At 42.4% G+C, this 21,578-nt stretch overlaps 1 protein-coding gene across 9 annotated transcripts in view; it reads right to left on the bottom strand.

Annotated features, from left to right (window-relative positions):
- Positions 1–207: 207 nt before the first annotated feature.
- Cd47 (CD47 molecule) overlaps positions 208–21,578 on the bottom strand; it is a 60,754-nt gene continuing 39,383 nt past the window's right edge. For 2 of the 9 annotated variants that reach the window (XM_032900265.1, XM_032900269.1), the window contains 8 exons: positions 20,991–21,098; positions 19,833–19,925; positions 18,819–18,911; positions 17,103–17,195; positions 7,985–8,016; positions 6,785–6,809; positions 6,117–6,149; positions 208–4,235 (listed from right to left, as the gene is read on the bottom strand). In XM_032900265.1, coding sequence (XP_032756156.1) covers positions 4,231–4,235; positions 6,117–6,149; positions 6,785–6,809; positions 7,985–8,016; positions 17,103–17,195; positions 18,819–18,911; positions 19,833–19,925; positions 20,991–21,098 — 482 coding nt within the window. In that variant the 3' untranslated portion in view covers positions 208–4,230. Of the gene's footprint in view, positions 4,236–6,116; positions 6,150–6,784; positions 6,810–7,984; positions 8,017–15,417; positions 15,463–17,102; positions 17,196–18,818; positions 18,912–19,832; positions 19,926–20,990; positions 21,099–21,578 lie in introns of those variants that run through there. The other 7 variants (XM_032900266.1, XM_032900270.1, XR_004387672.1 and 4 more) reach the window with 6 other exon arrangements.

Below are 21,578 nucleotides of genomic sequence, written 5' to 3'. Positions count from 1 at the left end.
GACACTGCCTATGTTTCAAAGTACTAAATAAAATTCTGAGTCATGTATATAACATATTTAAGCTATTAAGTAAAAACATTCCTTTTGAGAACCACCCTCTCCATGATATAGAATTACGAAGACTAGGAAAATATATTAAAAAAAACAAAATTTCTCAGAAATGTGCTTGTGGTCGGCTGTCGCAGCAACAGGAATAGCCCAACAAAATAGCTTAAAATGTTTTATTAAGTATATATAATATTACAGGGTAATATTTACACAGTTATTATTTTAAATAAAAAAGTATCTTGGCAAAGATTGCAGGTATTCAAAGCTTCAAACAGTGATAAATTGATTTAATACATAAAAAAAAAAAACCTTTAAGGGTAACACAGCTGTAAAACAACTTTGGTCTTTAAATCACTGCAAAAAAAAAAAAAAAAAAAAAAGGATACAGACAAAAAGCATACCTTTAATTGCTATGCAAAAAGGCCCCCAGGAGAGTTCCTTGCGCATAGCAACACTGGAGTTCTCTTACAATTTAGAATGGCTAATGGATATTTATATGATGTGGGAACTAATTCTCAACAATGGCTTTCTGTAAATAATGCTCTGTTTAATAAAAATAAAAAGCGTTTCCCTTTTCCATCCGCGCAAGATCCCGACAGTGAAAAACACTGAAGATCCCACCAATCCCACCGATGCTGTCTTACAGAGACGCTTGATAAAAAGGCCTTTTCTTTCCCCTCAAACACTGGATTTATGAAAAATTCAGCACTAAACATTCGTAATGAAGGGCAGCCAAAGTTAAAGGCAGGGCGACTTCCTGGCTACTGCCCATCTCTGTAAAGTTAACTTGGATTATCTCTGCTAGCCACTGGAGATGGTGAAACAAGACCGCCAGTGGGTTGTGGCAGTTAAGAGAGTTTTGAAAACTCTCGTCTCTAAATAAACTGTCAATTAATTACAGTAAAAAGGCAAAGGGTTGCCAGACATTTTCCCCCCCTCCCGTTCTCAACAACAGGCAAATACAGGCGCTTAGATTCACATGTATCCTCTGGTGGCCATATTTGAATACCCATTGTAAGACAAGATAAACTTAGGCGATGATATACAGCTGAACTCTTACTAACGCGACGATTACAGCAGAGTGAATGCACCGCTTTATAAAGCCAAGTACAATTTGGTCACCCCATTGACTACAACATCCTGAAAGAAAGCCTATTATGATACAGCCCTGCGACTTTTAATCAGATATTCTCAACGATTTAAACAGACCAGACTTGCAGTTTTCAGGTGAACTGTCACCTTTTGTAATTTGCAAAGCATGTGAAATCTGTCAAAAGAGAAAGAAAAAAAAGAAAGAAACTCTAGCTCACCGATTAAAAAGAGAAATTTAAGTGCAGGCAACTTTTGCCATCAAACTTCGGCACTGAGTTATCTAAATACTCAGAACACGGAGGGCAGAAAGGGAGGCAGCGTCTTTGCTGTGGAAGGAATCTTAAAGTCCAGTGAGGAGGGTAAGACCAGAAAAAACCCCGAACAAACAAAGAAAAAACCCCACCGAGCTAAGCAGAGATCCATGAAGCACCAGGAAGGGTAAGAGAGAGATGAGGCCCCCCAGACGGATGGGGATGACCATAAAAGACAGCCATAAGGGAGGAGGGGTGGGCACAACACTCTGAAAGGGAAGGAAAACGGGATCCAGGCACGAAGGCCTGGAAAAACTGTTGCAGAAAGTGACAAGTGGCACCGCTCTCTACTACTGTATACAATGGAGAGCAGACAATAAAGAGAAACCGAAGAGAGGCTATGGCAGCAGAAATCAGGATCGGGGAGAGAAAAGCACATCGTGGGACAAAACAGGTGCGTGGTGCCCACCGTACTGTTAGAGATTTAAATCGGATGGCACGAGAACCGGGAGCCACCGCGGGTTTGATTTAAAGAGGGTGAACTGGCCCAATAATGCCCAGGCAGAAGGACTCTTGCCACTGCCACCCCTTGTACAGAGAAGCTGATTATTAGGAGCAAGAGTTGAGTTCGTCTTGTGTTTCCCTGGCTACCGCTGATTGGGGGCTGTCTAGGGCACTCGGTGTCTCAAGTGGCAGGCAGCAAAGAGAACATGACAGCTGGTTACGACCCAAGACTGAACCCCGAGCAGAGGGGCGTTGACCACGTATTAAAAGGTACAGCTTTAGTTCGAAAAAAAAAAAAGAAAAGAAAAGAAAAAATGATTGACTATAAAGATTTTCACACCTGACTTTCCTAATAGAGGACGAGAAAAACTGAAACTGTTCCAAGTCCACCTGCTTTTTTTGCTCTCTCCATCATAACTGAGTTTAAGCAACCAACAATATGAGCAGAGTGTAAATATTTCCAGGAACTAAAAGCATCAGGAGCCGTCAGGTTTGTATAAAGGCGTTCAGCTCCTCCACAATACGCTAGTATTTGCGACAGCTACGAAATCGTGGAGGAAACCTGCTTTTCTTTGAGAAGCACTATCCTGGCACTGTGGTCAGTTTTCTGAGAGGCCTCAGCAGGTCATAAGTTTAGGTTTGCCACAGACAAACCATTTGGTCCCCACATAAAAGATGACAAAAAATTTGGCATACGAGAGGCACATGGAAACATTCAGTGGACTAAGGAGAAATAACTGTTAGTAATAATGCAAATACAGATACGAATGCCTTTATTACACAGACAGGAAAAATCACTGGTGGTTTTTCAGAGGGCACTGGTGAGCAGTCATAAAAGCTTGGCACATTACCTAGTTTTAAAGAGCTCGAATATTTGCATCAAATATAATGCCACCCAGTAAGGACCTTTGTTTTTTGTTTTTTGTTTTTTTTAAATGTATTCACTAAAAGCACAAAGTTAGCATCCGCTCTTCTGTAGATGCCTCACTTTTGTCCGTACAGAAGATGCCTGTGCCTACTTATACATGTGCACATACAAACACGCCCACAAACGAGGTAAAAAACAAGTGCTAATAATCTAAAAGTACTCCATGCGGTCACAACTGTCAGGACGTTGGTTTTCTTCTAACTGGGTAGGGAGTGTGGTAGTTTTGTTTTACTTTTCAAACTTAGGGGAAGAGGAGGAGGAGGAGGCGGCAGGAGGCAGGATAGAAGGAGGAAGGTGATGTGTGTTTAGCATGCAACAAAGAGACAACAGGCGTAAAACCCCCTCCCCGGGCCTTGCTAGGGCTGACGGAGACACATGTCGCCATGCATGAGACGCATAGTTCAGATTTCAGTCTTGCTTTGTCATGCCTCCGATCAGAAAACATGGGAAGAAACACTGTAGTTTTTTTTTTTTTTTTTTTTTGCCTTTAAACCAGAGGTCTGGAATACATATGTTACAACCATAGCTATTTTATTTTATTTTATTTTATTTTATTTTATTTTGAAGAGTTTGAGCACAGTGCTTTGAGAATAAGTCTGGCTCCTTTCTGCAACTGACAAAATTGTGTCACAGGATCATGTTTAAAGGGGAGGAAGGGTACTGTATCTTGAAACACAAATCAAAGTAGCAGGACGGGACAGGGTGCAAAGGGTTCTGTGCAAAAAGGAAAACCACATCTATAAAAAAAAAAGTATTCAAAACCTGGGTGCGCTGTATGTCAAAGGGGGTGCGTGTGAACGATGGCAACGCCCAAGAATGAAGACAACAGGGCCATCAACATCATAGCACACAGAGGGGCCACACGGGGTTTGCCCAACCACATTCATTTTTGTACTTCAGTCTCTGTCACTAAGACCCAGAAGTGGCAGTCTTGTTATTCAGCTAGCAGCGTGAGTGGCAAAGCTGCTGGGAACCTGAGTTTACTAAGGCTTGCTGGATACCCCTGTTTCTCGTAGGTATCTCTAGGTAACTAACCCGAAGGTTAGTGCTTGGCGAGTCTCTCTGGGAATCGATTTAAACTCAGTGTTCAGAGACTCAAGGATCTAACAAGCATCATTCTTGGAAGTTGCCCCTGAAACTTTTGCCCCTAGTTGAGTAGAAACAATAGAAAAATGGATTTCGATTGGTTACACAGCACATCATATTTTTTTTATTACGTAAATTACAGCTGCTTTAATATAAACTTAACTGTAATATTCATTTATGGTTCAATGACTTTTTTTCAGAGATGAAAGTCAGTCACTGTTGTCTGTTCCTTCCAGATGTGAGTTGTGAAGGCCATGGTGCTCAGACAACTGAATTCTTCCACTTCTGACTTTCAAGTTACAGTCCGTCACTTCCCTTCAGTTATTCTAGAAAACAGAAACATCGACTTTTTGTCACTACTCACGCCTACTTCCTATGCATTAAGACACAATCTGTTTCTAAAACTCGAAACTCTTTCAGACATATTATATCAAAGAATAATGAAAATGTATCTGTAAAGGTCACAGACAGAAATCAGGCAAATCATTAGCCTTTTCAGTTTGGTAAGTCAAATGCCAATGGCATGGGAAAATAAAATCAACATAGACTGATAATCTTGGCTTCCTGGGTAAGCTCAACAGACGGCAAGAGATGTTGATTTTTCAAAGCAGAAGTTATTGATCCGAGAATAATATTCTACCATGTTCGCTCTAGATTTACAGCATTCAGTTAATAGAATGAAGCACACCTGTGATCTGGCATAGGTAAAGGGGAAGTCCTTTGGGAGGCCCCCTGAACTTGGTTCAAGGTGACATGCATGTCATGAGTCCAGAGTGGACAGCAGAAGACACTGCCCGTAACAAACATTTAAAAACCAAACTGTGATTCGCTAAATGTGGACAAAACTCAGGGCGTTTTCAAGGTCATTACAAACTTCATGTGCTACACAAACAAGTTAAAAAAAAAAAAACAAAAGAAACAAAGTAATGGTTCTTTATGGTATCTCCTGAAACGGTGACTTAAAAAAGAAAGCCACATTTTAAGGAACATTAACCAGGAGGCACTGAAGGTTTCCACACTGGTTTTCTGCAAACGGAGAAAAGTCTATTTATTTATTTATTTATTTTCATCCGCTTACAGAAACTTGACACCACAGTCGGTAGGAGGAAAGAACACAATAGTTGAGAAACAAGACACGGAGGGCAAACATGATGAAACCATGCCAGGAACGCTGGCAGCGTTTACATTTGTTCCCGCTATAAACAATATTTTTAGGTAGCAGCAGCTTGTGTAGCAAAACACACATTTAAAAACTACGACAAAAGCCTGTAACCATGGGACCATTCTGGACTTCCCGTTAAGCCAGAGCCTGTTTTAAATTTAGCTCAGCCAACACATGATCGAAGTGTTTTTAATCTTGTGCAGAAGTTAATTGTGCTCTGGGGAAGGAGGCCTTTGCTGTGGAGGTGAATAGGCAGGTCACAGACTTTACAGCAGTACAGTATGAAGCAGAGCCTACGTGAGGAAGGGTCAGTTCCAAGTACTGAGGGCAGAAAGGTAGTTTTGAAAATAGAATAAAAATACAAACAGAGTTACTAAATGCCACTGGGGCTGGAGAATTATAGCACATTAAGGTTAAAGAATATATTAAGGTGGAAAAAAAATCACAGACTTCTTTGGGAAGAATTAATAAGTACATGTGTAGGTCATATTCAGGAAACATGTGTTGGCTGTTGTTGAGAAAAGAGGGAAAAGCGGGGGTGGGGGTTGGGAGTAAAGAAATCTCTTCTCGTTAATCCTTCCCCACATGGTTGGGTTCTGGAAAAGCAGATATAACGCCCCCAGGGTGAATGCAACAAAGATCTCTCCACGAGTATAAAAGAAACTCTGTCCAGGTGAGACAAACATGCCAGAATTTCTGCACATCTTAGGCAAGGCATTTTAACATTCGGTCAACAGGAGCGTGACCTGAAACGTGTGTACCAAACGCAGCAACTGCTCTACTGAGGAACCAGGAGGTTCCCGTTCATGAGACCCTACGCGTCCTGTTCTTCATCTACCTACAGAAAAAGGACAGTGTCACAGGTAAAAGAAAGAACAAGACACCAAACTGGATCTAAGGGGCAAACATCAAGAAACTTGGACGTTCGTGACTGACGGTGTCTCTGTCATTTCTTAAAAAGTTGTAATTTCAAGAAGCTCTTTGCTTTCTTTGCCAACGCCCACGTGTCAACCACTGCACAATCGCATGTAGATGTTGTACTTACCGTCATTCATCATCCCTTTCGACTCTTTAAACGCTGAGGATTAGTAACAAGCAGGCAGGCAGTCAGAAGGCATGTTAGTAAGATTTCACAGTTAGAAATAATCTCAAAATAAACAGATACGCGACAACACAGCACCAAGTATCCCTTAGCTAAATAGCTAGACTCATTTGAGGCTATCATTCAGTGCAAAGCAATGTCTATGGCTCCCACCCACAGTATCCACAGAAGCAAACAGACTTGCTGGGGAATACACATCTAGATTTACATAGAAAGGAAGTGACACATTTTGGTATCACTCCATCCTGGTGGCCTGGTTTTTTTTTTTCCCCCCTAAAACTGACAAATTAGAAATCAGAAGCCACAGAGATGTTTCTTTACTAAGGGTGTGGCATTTCATCTTGTCCCCTTGCCCAGATGTCACTCGGTATAGCACAGGACAGTGCGAACATCACAAAAGCAATACTACCAATTTCCGATGAAGAGTCAAGAAAGAATCAAGAGATCAAGGCAAGAGAAGATAGGAACCAAAAAGCAAGCACGCAAATAAAACTCCCAAACTAGCTTCTTCCCAAGAGATTGATGGGCATTCCAATTAACGTCTTTGAGGATCGTTTCAAATTATAATCTGCTCATAGACCAAGATTGCTAAGCTTATAATAATCACATACCGTTAAGGGGTTCCTCTACAGCTTTCTGGAAAATATTTAAAAATACATTTATATAAAATATACATTATTTTATGTCCTTCATGCTAAAACTTACACTATCATTGAACCTGTATTGTGAGTAGAGAATCCTACAGTCTAAAAGCAAAATAATAACCATATTGTTCTCTTAGTATTTTTTTTCTGTGACTAATTCCCCACTCCACCCACCATTCTCAGTTCAAGAAATCCTTATAAAAGTATTAATGTACAAGCATGCAAATTGCAGTAACAGATAGAAAAAATTGCAGTAACAGAAAATACGGTTAAGTTAAGAGATGGTAGCGAAGCGGAATCATTTTCAGATCATGCAAATTGAACTCAGTAACAGCAAGAAAACTGTTAGGATTTAATGGTCCATTGCTTAGGTTATCTCTAAGAGGCACTAGGGAAACTGCTAGCTGCTGGTGGCTAACAGCTATGACACCAGTCTCCTCAGAATAAAAGGCAGAGGTGAATTCACACACTCTGCCCAAGCCCGCCTTTTGGGTGTGTCCTTAGAGGCTGCCAGATTTATCTGTCAGTCGCTATGTACAGGAAGCTGAGTACAATATAGACCCCTTCAGATCTTAATTCCGTGTAAGTTTATATGGTTTCTTACACATTTCCTCCTGGATTTGCTCTTTTTCTTAGAATTTTCCCAAAGGCCTTATGAAGTTATTCAAATACAATGAAACCTTTAGGAAATAAAAATACTGATAAAATGGTAGGTAGGTCACTATTTGGAATGGATCGCTTCAACAACACATACCCTACAGACTATACTTATTAGTGAAGTCAATTTAACAGAAACTTCTCTTCCCGAATGCCATCCTTGAAACCGTCAACTCTATGAAGTCACATCCCACAAATCCAGTAGGTGGGGAGACATACTGGAATCAGCTTCCTTCTGATGGAGGAGATAACTATATTCCTCCTCATAGATTCCGGCTATAGGAAGGGAGTACAATCGTACAAGGACACTTCTATCTCATCGGTAAGTCTCACGACACAACCAGATTCACGCACAAATATTCACGTGCAGGCCCTGAAATGACTTCAGCAGTGTCTTAATTTGATGTCACATTAAACAGAGAACCAAAGAGCCCAACATCCCAATCACCAACGCCTCATTTTAATTCACCAGACAACTGCCCTTAATTCATTTAATAAACCCGTACTTACCCTAGGAGGTTGTATAGTCCGCTGGTTGGAAGCTGTTACAAAGAAAAACATAAATGCAACCAATGAAATATATGGAGCAATACAATGTTTAACTTTAAGATAACATATTCAGGTCTAAAACCAGAAAGCGCTACATACTCCAGTGCAGGAGTTCGAGCTTTGGCCATCTACTGAAAACTACGGAGGACTCTTGATTAAATGCACTGACAGGAGAAAAGGAAGCACAATGATGCCCACAGCAAGTAATAAACAGAGACTCAGTCATGCTCGCACGCCTCTCTCAAGTCAGATACCTGTTCTTTCCCATGTTGAAAAGATGCTGTCAATGAATATCCTAGTAAGAGCACCAATGGAAGGGGAAGCCCTGGGTCCTGCTAAGACTGAACCCCCAGTGAACTAGACTGTTGGGGGGAGGGCGGCAATGGGGGGAGGGTGGGGAGGGGAACACCCATAAGGAAGGGGAGGGGGGGAAAGGGATGTTTGCCCGGAAACCGGGAAAGGGAATAACACTCGAAATGTATAGAAATGTATATAAGAAATATTCAAGTTAATAAAAAAGAAAAAAGAAAAGATGCTGTCAACTACTCTGTTCTAACAGGTTCCATCGCTCTCTACTTTTCAGCTGGCATGGACGGAATGGGGCAATGAGGAATTCTCCCTTGAGAGCATCTCTCTTAACACACTCTCCTTTTTCCTCACTCAGCAGCCCTTTCCTCCTCTCTCTCATATCTCCAGTCCCCAAAGCTCTAGGCAGCTAGCAAGCTGCAACACAGCACGACTCCCTCAATCCCCCTCCTGGAGGTTGGAGCTCCCCCAGACAGCTAGTTTCCGACCCAACCAGGACCTCCTCCCCTGTGTATGCCTCCCTGGCATCTTTTTTCTTTTTCTTTTCTTTCTTTTTTTTTTTCTGCTTCTGCACAGATTAGCTAATGAAGACGCAAGAATAGAGGGCAGGAACTAAATGACGGAGGGAAAAGAACATCAGATCGGTTAAAAAAAAGAAAGAAAGAAAACTTCCTTACAAAACCAGTCCAGCAGCCTCTTGCTCTTCCCCTCTTCTCCTATCTCCTCTTTTCCTCTCCCCCCCCATCCCCATTCCCTTCCTCCCTCCCCCGTCTCTCTCCACAAGCTCATGGCCAGCCTCTACTCCTCTACTTTCTCTCTCTCTGCCTTTCTCTGCCCCTAGTACCCTCTAACTCCTTCCCCATGTCCTGAATAAATTCTATTCTGTACTAAAAAAAAAAAAAAAAAACCAGTCCAGGAAGTCACAGAGCAAGCTCAGCAGGTCTTAACATACAGCCAGTGTCCTGAAGACAGGAAAACATGACCAGAGACATTTTCTCAAGAACTCAGTATTCTTTTTCCTAAGCAAAATTTCCTACTCCACCCATCTCAGTTTAAGAAATCCAAGCTTCTCATTTAAAAAAAAAAAAAAAAAAAAAAAAAAAAAAAAAGACAAAAACAGGATAAGCATTCCAGAGCCACAGCAGAACGCACAATGTAGTTTTAAGATAGGAGGCAAAGCAGAATAATTTCCAAGTCATTTTGGACCGCTGAGAAACAGTGTGAGGGCTTATAGGATTTCACAGAAGCCCAGCTGGCCAGCATACAAAGGCACACCCAAGACAGCCAAGTTCCCCTACCCTGCCCACGCAGACTCAGCACGCCTCTAAAGCTAATGAAGACCAGGCTTTCTCCAACAGGAAAACTGCAACCCACGGGCCAGAAATATCACATTACCCCTAGAATTAGAAGAGGTTAAACAAAATAACTAGAAACCTAGGGATAGGAGGGACAGGTTTAAAAGGAAAACAGAAAGTAGGTGAGGAAGAATTTGGAGCTAGAGCGAAGGGTAGCAAAGAAGGAAGCAGCTATGAAATCTATCACACAGTTAAGCAGGAGACTGGGAACAAAACATAGTCATTCTTGAGTTATGTAAATTGAACTTAAGTAACAGGGATAAGTAAAGGCTCGGCTATAAATGAGGTATTTCCACCACCCCCCACTGAACACTGGGGAAGAGGGCAGAAGACAGAAAACAGAGCTACATATCTGCTATCTTCTGCTACACACATTCTAACCACGAACCCAGTGCAACACACTTGCCTACAGTATACCTAAACAACAATGGGCCTTTCAGGAGCCAGGCTCTGATGGGGAGGAACCCAAGGGGCCTGGGTCCCTACCATCAAAGGAATGGCCAGTGGTCGGTTCTGAGCGCTGGAGAGGCATTCCCTCAGTTGAATAGATACTCATGAACCTGTCAGGCTCCAGCAGCCAGCTCCAAACTCATGGTCACACAGATGGTCCTGGTTAAACCAACTGGGTCTTAGAACTCTCATGAATACAGCAAAGAGATTTGCAGGGAGGAGAGTGAGTGGCTGGGGTGCTGAGGAAAAGGGCGTGTGGAGAGTGACAGTAATCGGAATGTGTGTGTGTGTGTATGTATGTATGTGTATATATATATATATATATATATATATATATATATATATGCCTAAAAATGTCGAAGGGCATATTCAGTGACAAACGACTGAGAAAGCACAGTAGCGTGCGCACAAATTCAAAAGTAGAAAAAACTGTGTTTAATTAAGAGTCACGTGGGGAAGCCAGATGTGTGCTGCTCTCAACCTTGCTCAGAGAGGTTTCTGTTTGCAGTTGTTTGTTAGTGGTGAATGCTACTGTCGGGAGCCAAAGTGCCGAGAACCAGGGACTGGATGCTCAGCCATAGATGGACCCTCTACCTCCATCCATGGCCCAGTGACCATCTCAGAAGCCTGAAGAGAAAGCTGGGGGGTGGAGAGGGGAGCTGAGAAACGCTGCCTTCTGGACACAAAGTCACTCACAGACACACCCAACTCACAGCAGATGCCGCTGATTACACAAGAACTGGACAAGATCTGGCCAACCAAAATTCCAGCACGGTTGGGGAGGCTCCATCTCTAGATAAAGAGCTCTTGGCAGGTGACGGCTGATGAGGGAGAGAGATCAGTTTTCTCTGGGGAGGTGGCTCCATTAATTGGACTCAGGAGACTATCATTATCATCATTGTGATTATTGGCAAAAATACTGCCTATGCACATGTGGTCAGCATTAATTGGACTCAGGAGACTATCGGTTATCATTATTATTATTATTATTATTATTATTATTATTTTAAGTGATTAAAAGAAGACCTGGAGTCAGGAGGAAAATGAGTTAATGGATCCCAGGGAGAGTTGGAGGGAAATAGTTTGGGGTCAACACACATTGTATACAAGCATTTCAAAGGGTAAATAAAAACCAATAACCATAATTTTTATAAAATTTGGAGTCATTATTTTATGTTTATTACAATTATATGTGTATACACACACACACACACACACACACACACACAGAGTTTAAATGAAGCCGTGCTACTTGGGGTGACAATACTCCCAAAAGCAATAGACCATGTACCAAAAGCCCCACTATGAGGCACGAGAAACCTTTGTAGCTGTTGATCAGGGGAGTTCCAGGACTCCCCAAACAATGTAGGCTATTGCCATGGTCCTTGGTTACCCCCCTCAAAATGGAAGGGGTATTCTTTTCTATTCTTGAAGACACCACACACTTCGGACACAGGACTTGGAGGAATAAAGCTAGATCAATCTGGAAAGTGTCTTTTTTAAAGACTCGATCTCAGGGTACAGAAAGGAGCTCTGAGAGCTGCCAAGGCAGCAAAGCGAACAACGTTCCTGCCTAGCTGTAAGAGTCACGGATCCTAGCAAGGATTGTAACAGCAAGGTACACCCAGAGGCACGATCAGTGCACGTCTACACTGAGGGTAGCTAGCAGCTGTCTAATTAGACGTAAGGCCTGATCAACAAGAGGGAATTCATACTGGACATGGCTAATCCTAGCCAACTACCTGTGGCTGGAGAGGCCAAGGACCCAGAAGAGAACCCTACTGTTGCTTCTTCACCTAAAGCGGACCTGTGTTCTAAAAGCTTATCCTTATACTCACAGATGGGTGTAGTTCCCACTTTCTTTCTGCAGCAAACGGAGATGATCACAGAAACAACTGGCCTAACCAAAACCGATTAAGCTACAAAATAATCCCTATGCCTACAGTTTGCATACAGGTTAGCAACATGACAGAAGAGGGGGGCAGGAAGCCTGTTAAAACCAATCGACCAGGATGCGCGCTGCAGCACTGTGTGATGTACACGACTCCTCTAGAGTGCCTTTTGTGATAGGGAAGCTGCCCCCATGACATCTCAACACTAATGACAGTGCTGGTTGTCATGACAATGTGGGTGGGGGAAATCTCACAAGGTCCCGCCCCTCAATGAAGAGCTGCAGGCAACTTATGACTACTGAGAGGAGGATCAGTCAGTCTTCTCTGGGGATGAACCTCCTGTAGATGACTGAATCCCAAGGACTCAGTCACAGACACATATGGTGGGCAACCTAAATGAACTCAGCAGGGTTGTGCTTATAAATTTGCATATATATATATATATATATATATATATATATATATATATATGAGAGAGAGAGAGAGAGAATATGAGGCCATGAATTTGAGGCAATGCACCAAAAGAGGAGAGGCAGGGCAGAAATGATATAAATACAGTATTCATATAAAATAAGAGTATTATTTAAAGAGAGAGGGGAATGCATCCTAAAGATAACTCCTTGGCTTTTTGGTGGTCTGCACTGCTAAAATTATACCACTAAAACATTCTGATCTGAGGATGACTAAATAGCAATTAATCTTCCCTACTGGTGTCTTTGAGAATTAAATCAATTGAAACTTCTTTTTCTTAAAAAAAAAAATCACTGGTAACTGCAAGATTTCAGAGTATCAATTTTCCTCAAGAAATCTGTTGATGTAAGAAGGTCCATTGAATTAAAGCTCACTATTTAGAAAAGAATGAGGAAGCAAACCACCCCACACACGACAACAGTGTTTGACTCTGATAAATATATAAATATTTCAGCAGAGATTCTCCCCAGGCTGTTCCAACTTTATTCACTGACCACTAGTGATGGGTGTATCCTGGGACAAACACACGGCGTATTACTGCCGACTCCTATGCTTTGTATTATACATACGCCTGACTACTAAAAGTGAAATATAAATTAAATTTTGAAAAATAAAATAGGGACCTAATGGTGAAGGCGAGAGAGTTACTAATGACTGTAGGGTCGGATGCCAGGGACCAAAAAGGACAGCAGAGCAAACCAATGATGGTTGTTGAGAGCAATGAGATGGTTCAGGTGTGCTGTGTCCTACCAACACCTAAGCCACATGATGTCCTATCCTGTGAAGCCAGTTATGCACCGGGCCACAGGAGCTCTGTGTGTCTCTGAGAGCCACGGATGGCTTTAAATGAGTGGCCTTCAGTGTGGTGGCGCTCTGGGAGGGGTTTGCTTCTCAAATCCAAGCAAAAAGGCGACCTCTATTCAAAGCGGTAGAGAGTGAAGTAGGGGGAGGGATACCACACCCAGCAGGCTCCCCAGTGAACTAAGCTAAGTTAGAACACGGTGACCATCAAGACACTGTCTCCACAACGCTCCTCAAGAACCATGCCCTACATGTAAGTTTTGTAAAGCAAAGGAGCTATCTAAATTTTTGATTGGTGATACAAAGTGTTCTTGAGGATTGAGTGTCCTCTGAGATTAAAACCGCCTTAGGCATAAGGAGTGGAAAAAAAAATGCTCCTGGAAGCCCTTGAAACTGACCAGATTCACTGAGCTCATCCCTCTCTGTTTATAAGGGAAATAAGGACTGCTGTAGTCACTCTCAGATAGGATGTGCGGCCTAGAAGAGACTCCGACCAGACAAGCTGCCTAGAAAAACAGATCATCTGAGCTGCCTGGAAGAAGCTCAGAGCAACTGCACTGTCTGCACGGGACACCCCAACCTGCTGAGCTGCCTGAAGGCTGGGTAGGGTTCTAGTTTTCACCGGCCTTTTGCCACCCATGCTAGAGTGGGCTTTCGGTAATGCCAGTGTTTTTTGTTTGTTTGTTTGTTTGTTTGTTTGTTTGTTTTTTGAGACATCCCTGCTCCTGTAAGTAACCCCAATAGAACTCACTGGATCCCCAAGTTGGATTTTGGGGTTATCCGTGCTTTGACCTGCCACTGTTTTCCTATATGGGAAATCTTTTCATCTCCTCAGGAATACTGCATACAACAAGGGTCTGAGATAACATTTCAGAGTTATATTCGCGTTCATAAATGTGTTCACCCTAAGTGATTCAAGGGGGCGCTCTGTTGTGCTAGCCTCCTCTCCACTAAGTTCCCCCTTTCAAGCTAATGTGGCCAGCTCATTCCAAAACAGAACTGTAGGAACAGCGGCTATGAGGGTCACTAGTCAGTCACCATCCTGGGGTGTTACAGAACTAAGTGTACGGGAGTTAAGTTTACCTGGGCTAATTCTCTCTGATGGTGATATAAGCCACGTGAGAAACAAAGGGCGTGATTGGTCTGTTGCTATCATGTGTCCTGAGCCTGGGCTTCCATAGTCAACTTTTTTTTTTCTTCCAAACTCAAAACTCCAAAGCTTTAAGCATTCCACACGTGCTTACACACAGTCTTGCAATGGCTCCTGGTATATGTTGCTCTCACTCTACAATACCTGACTACACTCCATAAATGTGTTTTCAGGCTTTCGACTTCTCGGGAACAATTTTTCTAGTGATTTATAGATGGCTTGCAAGCACGGACGAGAAAAGCTGTGTGAATAATTACACACACAGTCTATGCGTGCTTCTGGATCGTCTCAGAGAACCTGAGACGCTGTGGCAGAACGCAGTCCTGACTCCCAGCAAGGGGCTTTGAATCAGAGCGGCTGCGCCTTGCCCTTGCACGGCACCGAGCAGTAAAGGCTTTAAAAACAAACCACCCCTGTGCCACACAGAGAATGACTCCAGTTGCCCTGTGCAGGAACAAGCGCTGCTACAGTGAGTACAGTTAGCTTCTGTTAATCTTCCCTATGTGCTCGGATTAAGTTATAATTGTCTGACTTCGTACAATTAAAATCCCTCTCCTAAGAAAAAAAAGCGTAATACAATTCAAAAATTATACTTTGCTATGTAGAAAGCAAACGTTAAAATCATATCCCTTAAAATTGCAATTAAGGCTACAAATTTAAACTCAGAAATAATGAAAAGCATAGAAGTTGTGATTACCCCAGGGATATTGACTAACTTTTAGAAAGAGAACGTTTTCAAACAAATTTTGTAAATTGTATTGCATTTAAATCAGAAGTCACCCATTTCTACAAAGGTGTCTGCAGCGAGCAGGACTTATTTTGGAAGCACGGCTTTCCCTCTCTGATAAGAATGCTCAAATTTGCAACCTTAATGCTATGGATGTTTAGATTTAAGCAGTCAGAACACATAAGCCCGACACATTCATTGTCCTAGTCTACCACTGTTTCTCAAGAGCAGTCGTCCTGTACCTTTTCTTCTTGCCTTTCAACTGACCGAAGGTGTCTCTCTCCACTCTGGTGTCAGACAAGTGGATGTGAAAAGTTAATTTAGGATAGGCTCAATAAAACCGTACTACATTCTTATATTACACATAGTCTATTTATCTAGCAAGTCATCATAAAAACACCTTGGGTACTTTGATTTCGCTTTCACTCCGCTTGAATTTAACTCGGTACCATGGACAACGACTGTGGCTTTATGAGCGTCACAGATATAAGCCATGGAGGAAGTTTGAGATCAGAGGCAGAAGGCAGCCACTGGACCAATGGCAGTGCTTGGTAGGTATACAGAACAGAACTCTTGATGGGAACAAAAGGATGCATTCCAGATACAGAGGGAAAAATGAAGAGCTGAGAGCTGACCGTCAGCCACCTAAGCCCACTGCATCGGAGCTGTGTGAATACTGCAGGTCACACACTGTTCTTAGCATTCATGAGAGCAACGAAATCAGCGGTGTCAGCTCCCAAGTCCAGACACAGGCTGATTGGAAGACTAACAAAAATAGAACATGCATCCGAATTCAAGGCAACGGAGTCAGCTCTGGGACGCCAGCCGGCTACAGATGTCTTAGCTATGCTTTATGTGGTACAAAGTCGGGAAAACTCAGTAAGGAGCTACTAGTACTTATGAACACACAAGCTAAAGGCAGCTGGACTTTGGAGATGTTTACATAATGACATTAAAGAGAAAAGAATATATATACACATATGTATTTATTTATACAGATAAATAAATAATAGATCAAATTTCATGATCAGAGATTAAGAAATTAAAGTTCAGAAAAAAAGGTGAAAAACTTTTTGAAAATCTTATGAAATACTATGAAAAATTTGCTGACTATCCTATTCGACTTTTTGTACTCATTTTTAGAAGAAGTTCTTCTAAGTGCACATTGGAAATACGGATTTGTTTCAATGACATAACTTTTGGGTTTCTTGTTCCATGGTGAAGAGTGTGCTATGTTTCATAAAAATAACAAACTACTCCTTTTAAGGAAGAGTCATAAATCCCACGGCTGGGGTCAGGTGTGGCTTAGGCAAGGACCCACTAAAAGCACTCACCTATGTCTATACATGTTCATAATAAAAATGCAAAAACCCCATATTTGAGATTGACAGTTTAAGCACCAAATGGTGAACCCAAGTCCACACTTTCTAAAAGCTGGTGTTAAAGGCAGTAAAATCTTGAGTTTAAAGGTCTCTTTTAATATACTGGGTTTTTCACTAGAAACGTTTTAAAAAGTGCACTAGATGACAGGCTTTAATTTTCAGTTCCTCTCTCTGGAGGAGTGTCTATGTATGCAAGCAGTGTATATACAAAGACCAAAGGGGCAAAGGACTCCCCAAGAGGAACCTGAAACATGAATGGACCTTTCATACTAATTAACTTGGAGCCTCCAAGGGTATCTTCTTACGCTTATAAAAAACTTTATATCTCCTAACACGCCAAGCCATTTTCTTTCTTAGTTTGTAACTAAAACTGCATAAATCCGCATGGCTTCTCCCTCTTTAACTGGAATCTCTCCCACTGTATATTTTTTTTTCAATTTTGGAGACATCAATAGATTTCTACCCTCAGCTGGAGGGATGCATTAAATTCATTTTCCAAATATCTGAAACGCTTTGCGGAGGCTTAAAAAGTAAGATTAACTTACCGACAAACTTCATATAAACTAGTCCAAGTAATTCTGCTAGAGCTATGATTCCCAAACCTGAAATCAAAAGGGGGCCGTGCACTGGTTCACAAGCTGCAGAAACAAATGAAATATTGTTAGAAATGCATATGAAATGCATGTAAAGAAATCTCGATTCAGAGCAATCAACAATAACTAATAAGATCAAGTGGTTTTTTTTTTTCTTTAGGTGTGGTAGATTCCCAACTCCAGACTTACATACTTGGCCAACAGTACTGCCACTGAGCTACACCCCAGCAATGCCAGCAGCAAGGACACTGTGTTTTAGTCTCGTGGCCAGTAAAACCTTTATCTACATGCACAACGGTATACAAATGCCTTTATTACTAGCTCACCAAAGTAGCTTAATTATTAATAGGGAAAAGGCATTTTTAACATAATGTATTCTTACTGTACCAAGATTAGTGAAAAATCAAGTCAAGGTAAAGAGAAGGAAAAGTCAAAGGCGCCATTCAAGTAAGAGCCTGGTTATTTGACAAGTTTTCCCACAGATACAGGCGCCATACATAGCTGGCTGAGAGCAGTCATCTCATAAGCTATATATAGGCAGGATTCTTGTAGAATTGGGAAAAATACTATTTGTACTGGTGTGTGTGTCTGTCTCTCTGTGTGTGTGTCTGTCTGTCTGTCTGTGTGTGTGTGTGTGTGTGTGTGTGTGTGTGTGTGTGTGTCCCTGTGTGTATGGGGTGGGAGGTGTTGAAAAAGAAACACTGAAAATTCCAAATGCTGAAAAACATGTGGAGAAGCAAAATATCCCTCCCTGATGGTGTCACCAAACCGAGTTTGCCAGTTTACTACAAAAATTAACTGTACCTTACCATACAATGCAAAAATTACAGCCCTTGGTACTTCGCCAACTAGAGCTGAAAATTTATGTCCACAAAAACACATGCTCGTTGATGTTTACAGTAGCTTTATTCATCTGTCATAAAAAGAGGAAAGCGACCAGGATGGCCCCTCAGTAGGTGAATGCAAAATACTAAACACATTATGGCAACAATATTTTCCAGCACTAATGAGCTATTAAGCTATAAAAAGACATGGAGGAAACTTGAGATTTATATTTGAAAATGAAGGCATGGAAAGGCACACACATAACCTCCGTATTGTGTGTAGACAAGATCTGTACTTTCCTTACAAGTAAAAATCTGGCTCTAAGGCGTTTTGAAAAACCCAAAACTACGTGGAAAGTTAAAAAGATCAGTGGTGTCAGGAATCAGAGGTCAGGGGGAGGGACACATGGACAAGAATAACATGGGGGGCAGATTATTCCAGGTGAGATCACAACGGGCAGTATACATGTCCCTGCACATCTGTCACAGCCACAGACGGTACTGTACAACACTAGTTACCAAGCACCGCATAAGCTACTAATGTGAGGTGGGAATGATTGTCTCTGTGTTGGTTCAGCCACTGCACCAGTGGGAAATGCTTAGGGAAGCTGTGTGTCTATGGGGAATAGAAAAAGGGGGGTGTACATGGTAACTCTGTACTTTCCACTGGGTTTTTCTATGAACCCATAAGTATTCTAAAAGAAAATTCCACTGAGTTAAAAGAAGAAGAAAGGAAGAGGAGGAGGAGTAAGAAGAGGAAGAGGTGGAGGAGAGGAGGAAAGTAAGAGCTCTAACTTAACCGAAACTCAGCTTCAGTTCAGAAACACAGAAGAGTGTGACTCACCCATGATGCAGAGACACATCCCGACCACAGCAAGGACATAGCCCAGCACTTGAGTGATCAATATGGCAATGGTGAAAGAGGTCATTCCAAAAGCTGGGGGAGGAAAAGGCCACAGCAGAAACGTGTTGAGACTCTGATGTTGCAATCAGTCCTGTGGCCGTTCGACACACTCAGAGCTGGGCTGCAGTCCCTCGCCAGATGATGTGTTTCCCAGCTAACCTTCACATGGGGATGTCAGCCCCAGACTCATACAATCTTCAAGCTTTTACTGTCTGGCATCTATCTGGGAGGGACTGGCGGTTTTTACTAAAATCCAGAAGCAATGTTGTTACTTTTATAAGTTGCACGGTATGAATGGCTTGTTATGCATGGCTTCTGCACATGCACACAACTGTTCCAGGGGGAGAGTACAAAACCTAGCACGCAGACATAACCTCTATACTCTATGGGGGGATAAGATCTGTGCCTTTCTAATGAACCTTTAAATGCAGCCTAGGGATTCGGTGCTCAATGAGACTCTTTAACAGTAACAAAAATATGACCTTGACTTATTTTTAAATGCACAAAAATGATATCGACTACAGTTAGAACAGCTACACAATTCAGTGTTACCAATGTTTCTGAAATCCGTAACTTATAATCCCACCTCACAGAACCAGTCTTTCTACTGCAAAGGTTTGCTAAAAGGGGGGGGGGGGGAAGAGTGCTTCTACTACTGACTTCCAGCTACAAAAATCCCCCAAAATTAGAACCTGCAATAGCTATTAAAAATTATACACCATACTTCAAAATTATACCGAGGTCATCAAATATGTAAGAAAACTGCTTTCTACAAAATGATTTTTGAGAAGACCTAGCAGCCTTAATTCATGGGAAATGTCACTAAGAGTACAAGGGACAATGGAATAACACAGCCTTTACTGAACTGTTAAAACCATGAGAGAATGTTTTTACCAAGTATTTTTTTTTTTTAAGGAAAAAGGCAAAAATCAGACAGTAAGAGCAAAGACTCACCTGTCATAAACACACTGTACTGAAGCAGTATTAATATTCCTGTGGAGATTACAATGAGGCCAAGTCCAGAAGCGTTCTTCACGGGCTTCTCTCCTGTTAGTCAATACATGTATTTAAGCTGTTTAATCTTACGTACTTCTTCGTGAAGTTATATGCTTATTCTAGTAAATGTTTTAATCTCAGTGCTACCTTATTAAGCCGTTCACGGCTTAAAATGTCCTCCTCGAGTCCATACAAAGTAATTACTTCTTATTCTGTCATTTAAGGCCAAACTAAAGGATCCGTGTCTTAACATGCTGAATCTTTGTTTTTCACTCTTTAACTGCCTTACGTAATTCCAGATGATAAACTTGACCTCACCTTCCACCATCCATTCATTCTCAGTATTCAGCCTGCCCCCTCCCTCCACAAGCCAAACCAGCTGCTCTTTCACATGGTCTCCTGATTTCTTCACCTCCCCGGGTCCTCACCATACACATGCTGCCAAATCTGTTCCAAAGCCCCTCCTCCTGTGCCGCAGTGTCCCCAAGAGCTGGTGGTGGCACGATACGGTCTGCCATGGAGAGCCCCAGGCTTGGCTTTCCCTCCCGACTTCTCCCTGATTCTATTTCCCACTCACACTTCCCCCTCTCAGCTGCAATGACTACTTCAGACAGGCACAGCTCCTGTTCATGCCCACATCCACATCTTAACCAGGGAGCTTTGCCTCCACAGTGGATGAACAGAGGCTCTGGGTATATCCCACCTTCCTGTAGGAATAGGTAATCCGACCTCATGTGTCAGAACAAATTTGTGGTGGACAAAGAAGATCTGACCTGAATTGAGTGAGTGCCTGAATACCTAGTTAGTGTCCTTGCAGAGGCGATCAGGGAGGCGGGCCTCATATGGACCCAGAGGACACAGAGATCAATCAGCAGGAGGCAGTGTTGGGGGCTACTCTACTAGCTAAGCACTGTCTGTAAACCAGAAGCTACAACAGCAATGACAAGTCTTCTCCCCCAGGGGCCCCAGAGGGGGAATCAGCCCTTGAGAGAAAGAATTCAGACCACATCACTTGCCACAACCTGTCACAGCGGCCCCAAAACCCAATCCATGCCCCCCTAGCATGCTGGCTCGAGTCAACTCACAGCCCTGACCCTGGTAGCCCATGCGACTTACCCGGGATGAAAAGGATGGCACCAACAACTACGATGACTGTGAGCGCCAGCCCAGCGACGAGCAGCAGAATGATTCTCTTATTCGTACGGCTGGACTTGTATTTGAGTGCTTAAGAGAGAAACAAAGGGTTACATAACTCAGTGGCAAGTGATGCCATTTCTGTAACACACAATGTGAGAGGGAAACTAACAACTGTCGGCGAGTGGCAAACCTCTCCTTATCCCCAGCCTCCTATCCCCGTGTATTTCTCTAAGTCATGGCCATGTGGATGTGGATGCTGAAGGGAGAGCTGACAGTTTATTCCCTGCACTTTATACAATCAAACTACATATAAAAGGCCTTCTAACCTGAAGCATCATTAAGCCGTTGCACCCACCCCCCCCAAGCAGTCGATCTGTGCATAGAACATGGCAGCATACCTGGACTCTGCGTATTAGATGTCAATCAGAGTCCCCCTTCCCTACCCAGCAATCAGTGTGCTCCTACACACTTTCAATTTTCCACCGAGGAGCAGAATCACCCCAAATCCAGAACACAGCAGAGCACACACAATGCTGGGAAGACTTAGCTACATAGAGAGAAACACGG

The sequence above is a fragment of the Rattus rattus genome, chromosome 4, assembly GCF_011064425.1.
Source record: "Rattus rattus isolate New Zealand chromosome 4, Rrattus_CSIRO_v1, whole genome shotgun sequence".
NCBI lineage: Eukaryota > Metazoa > Chordata > Mammalia > Rodentia > Muridae > Rattus > Rattus rattus.
The sequence above is the reverse complement of the archived record's forward strand: the minus strand, read 5'-3'. Positions and strand labels throughout refer to the sequence as shown.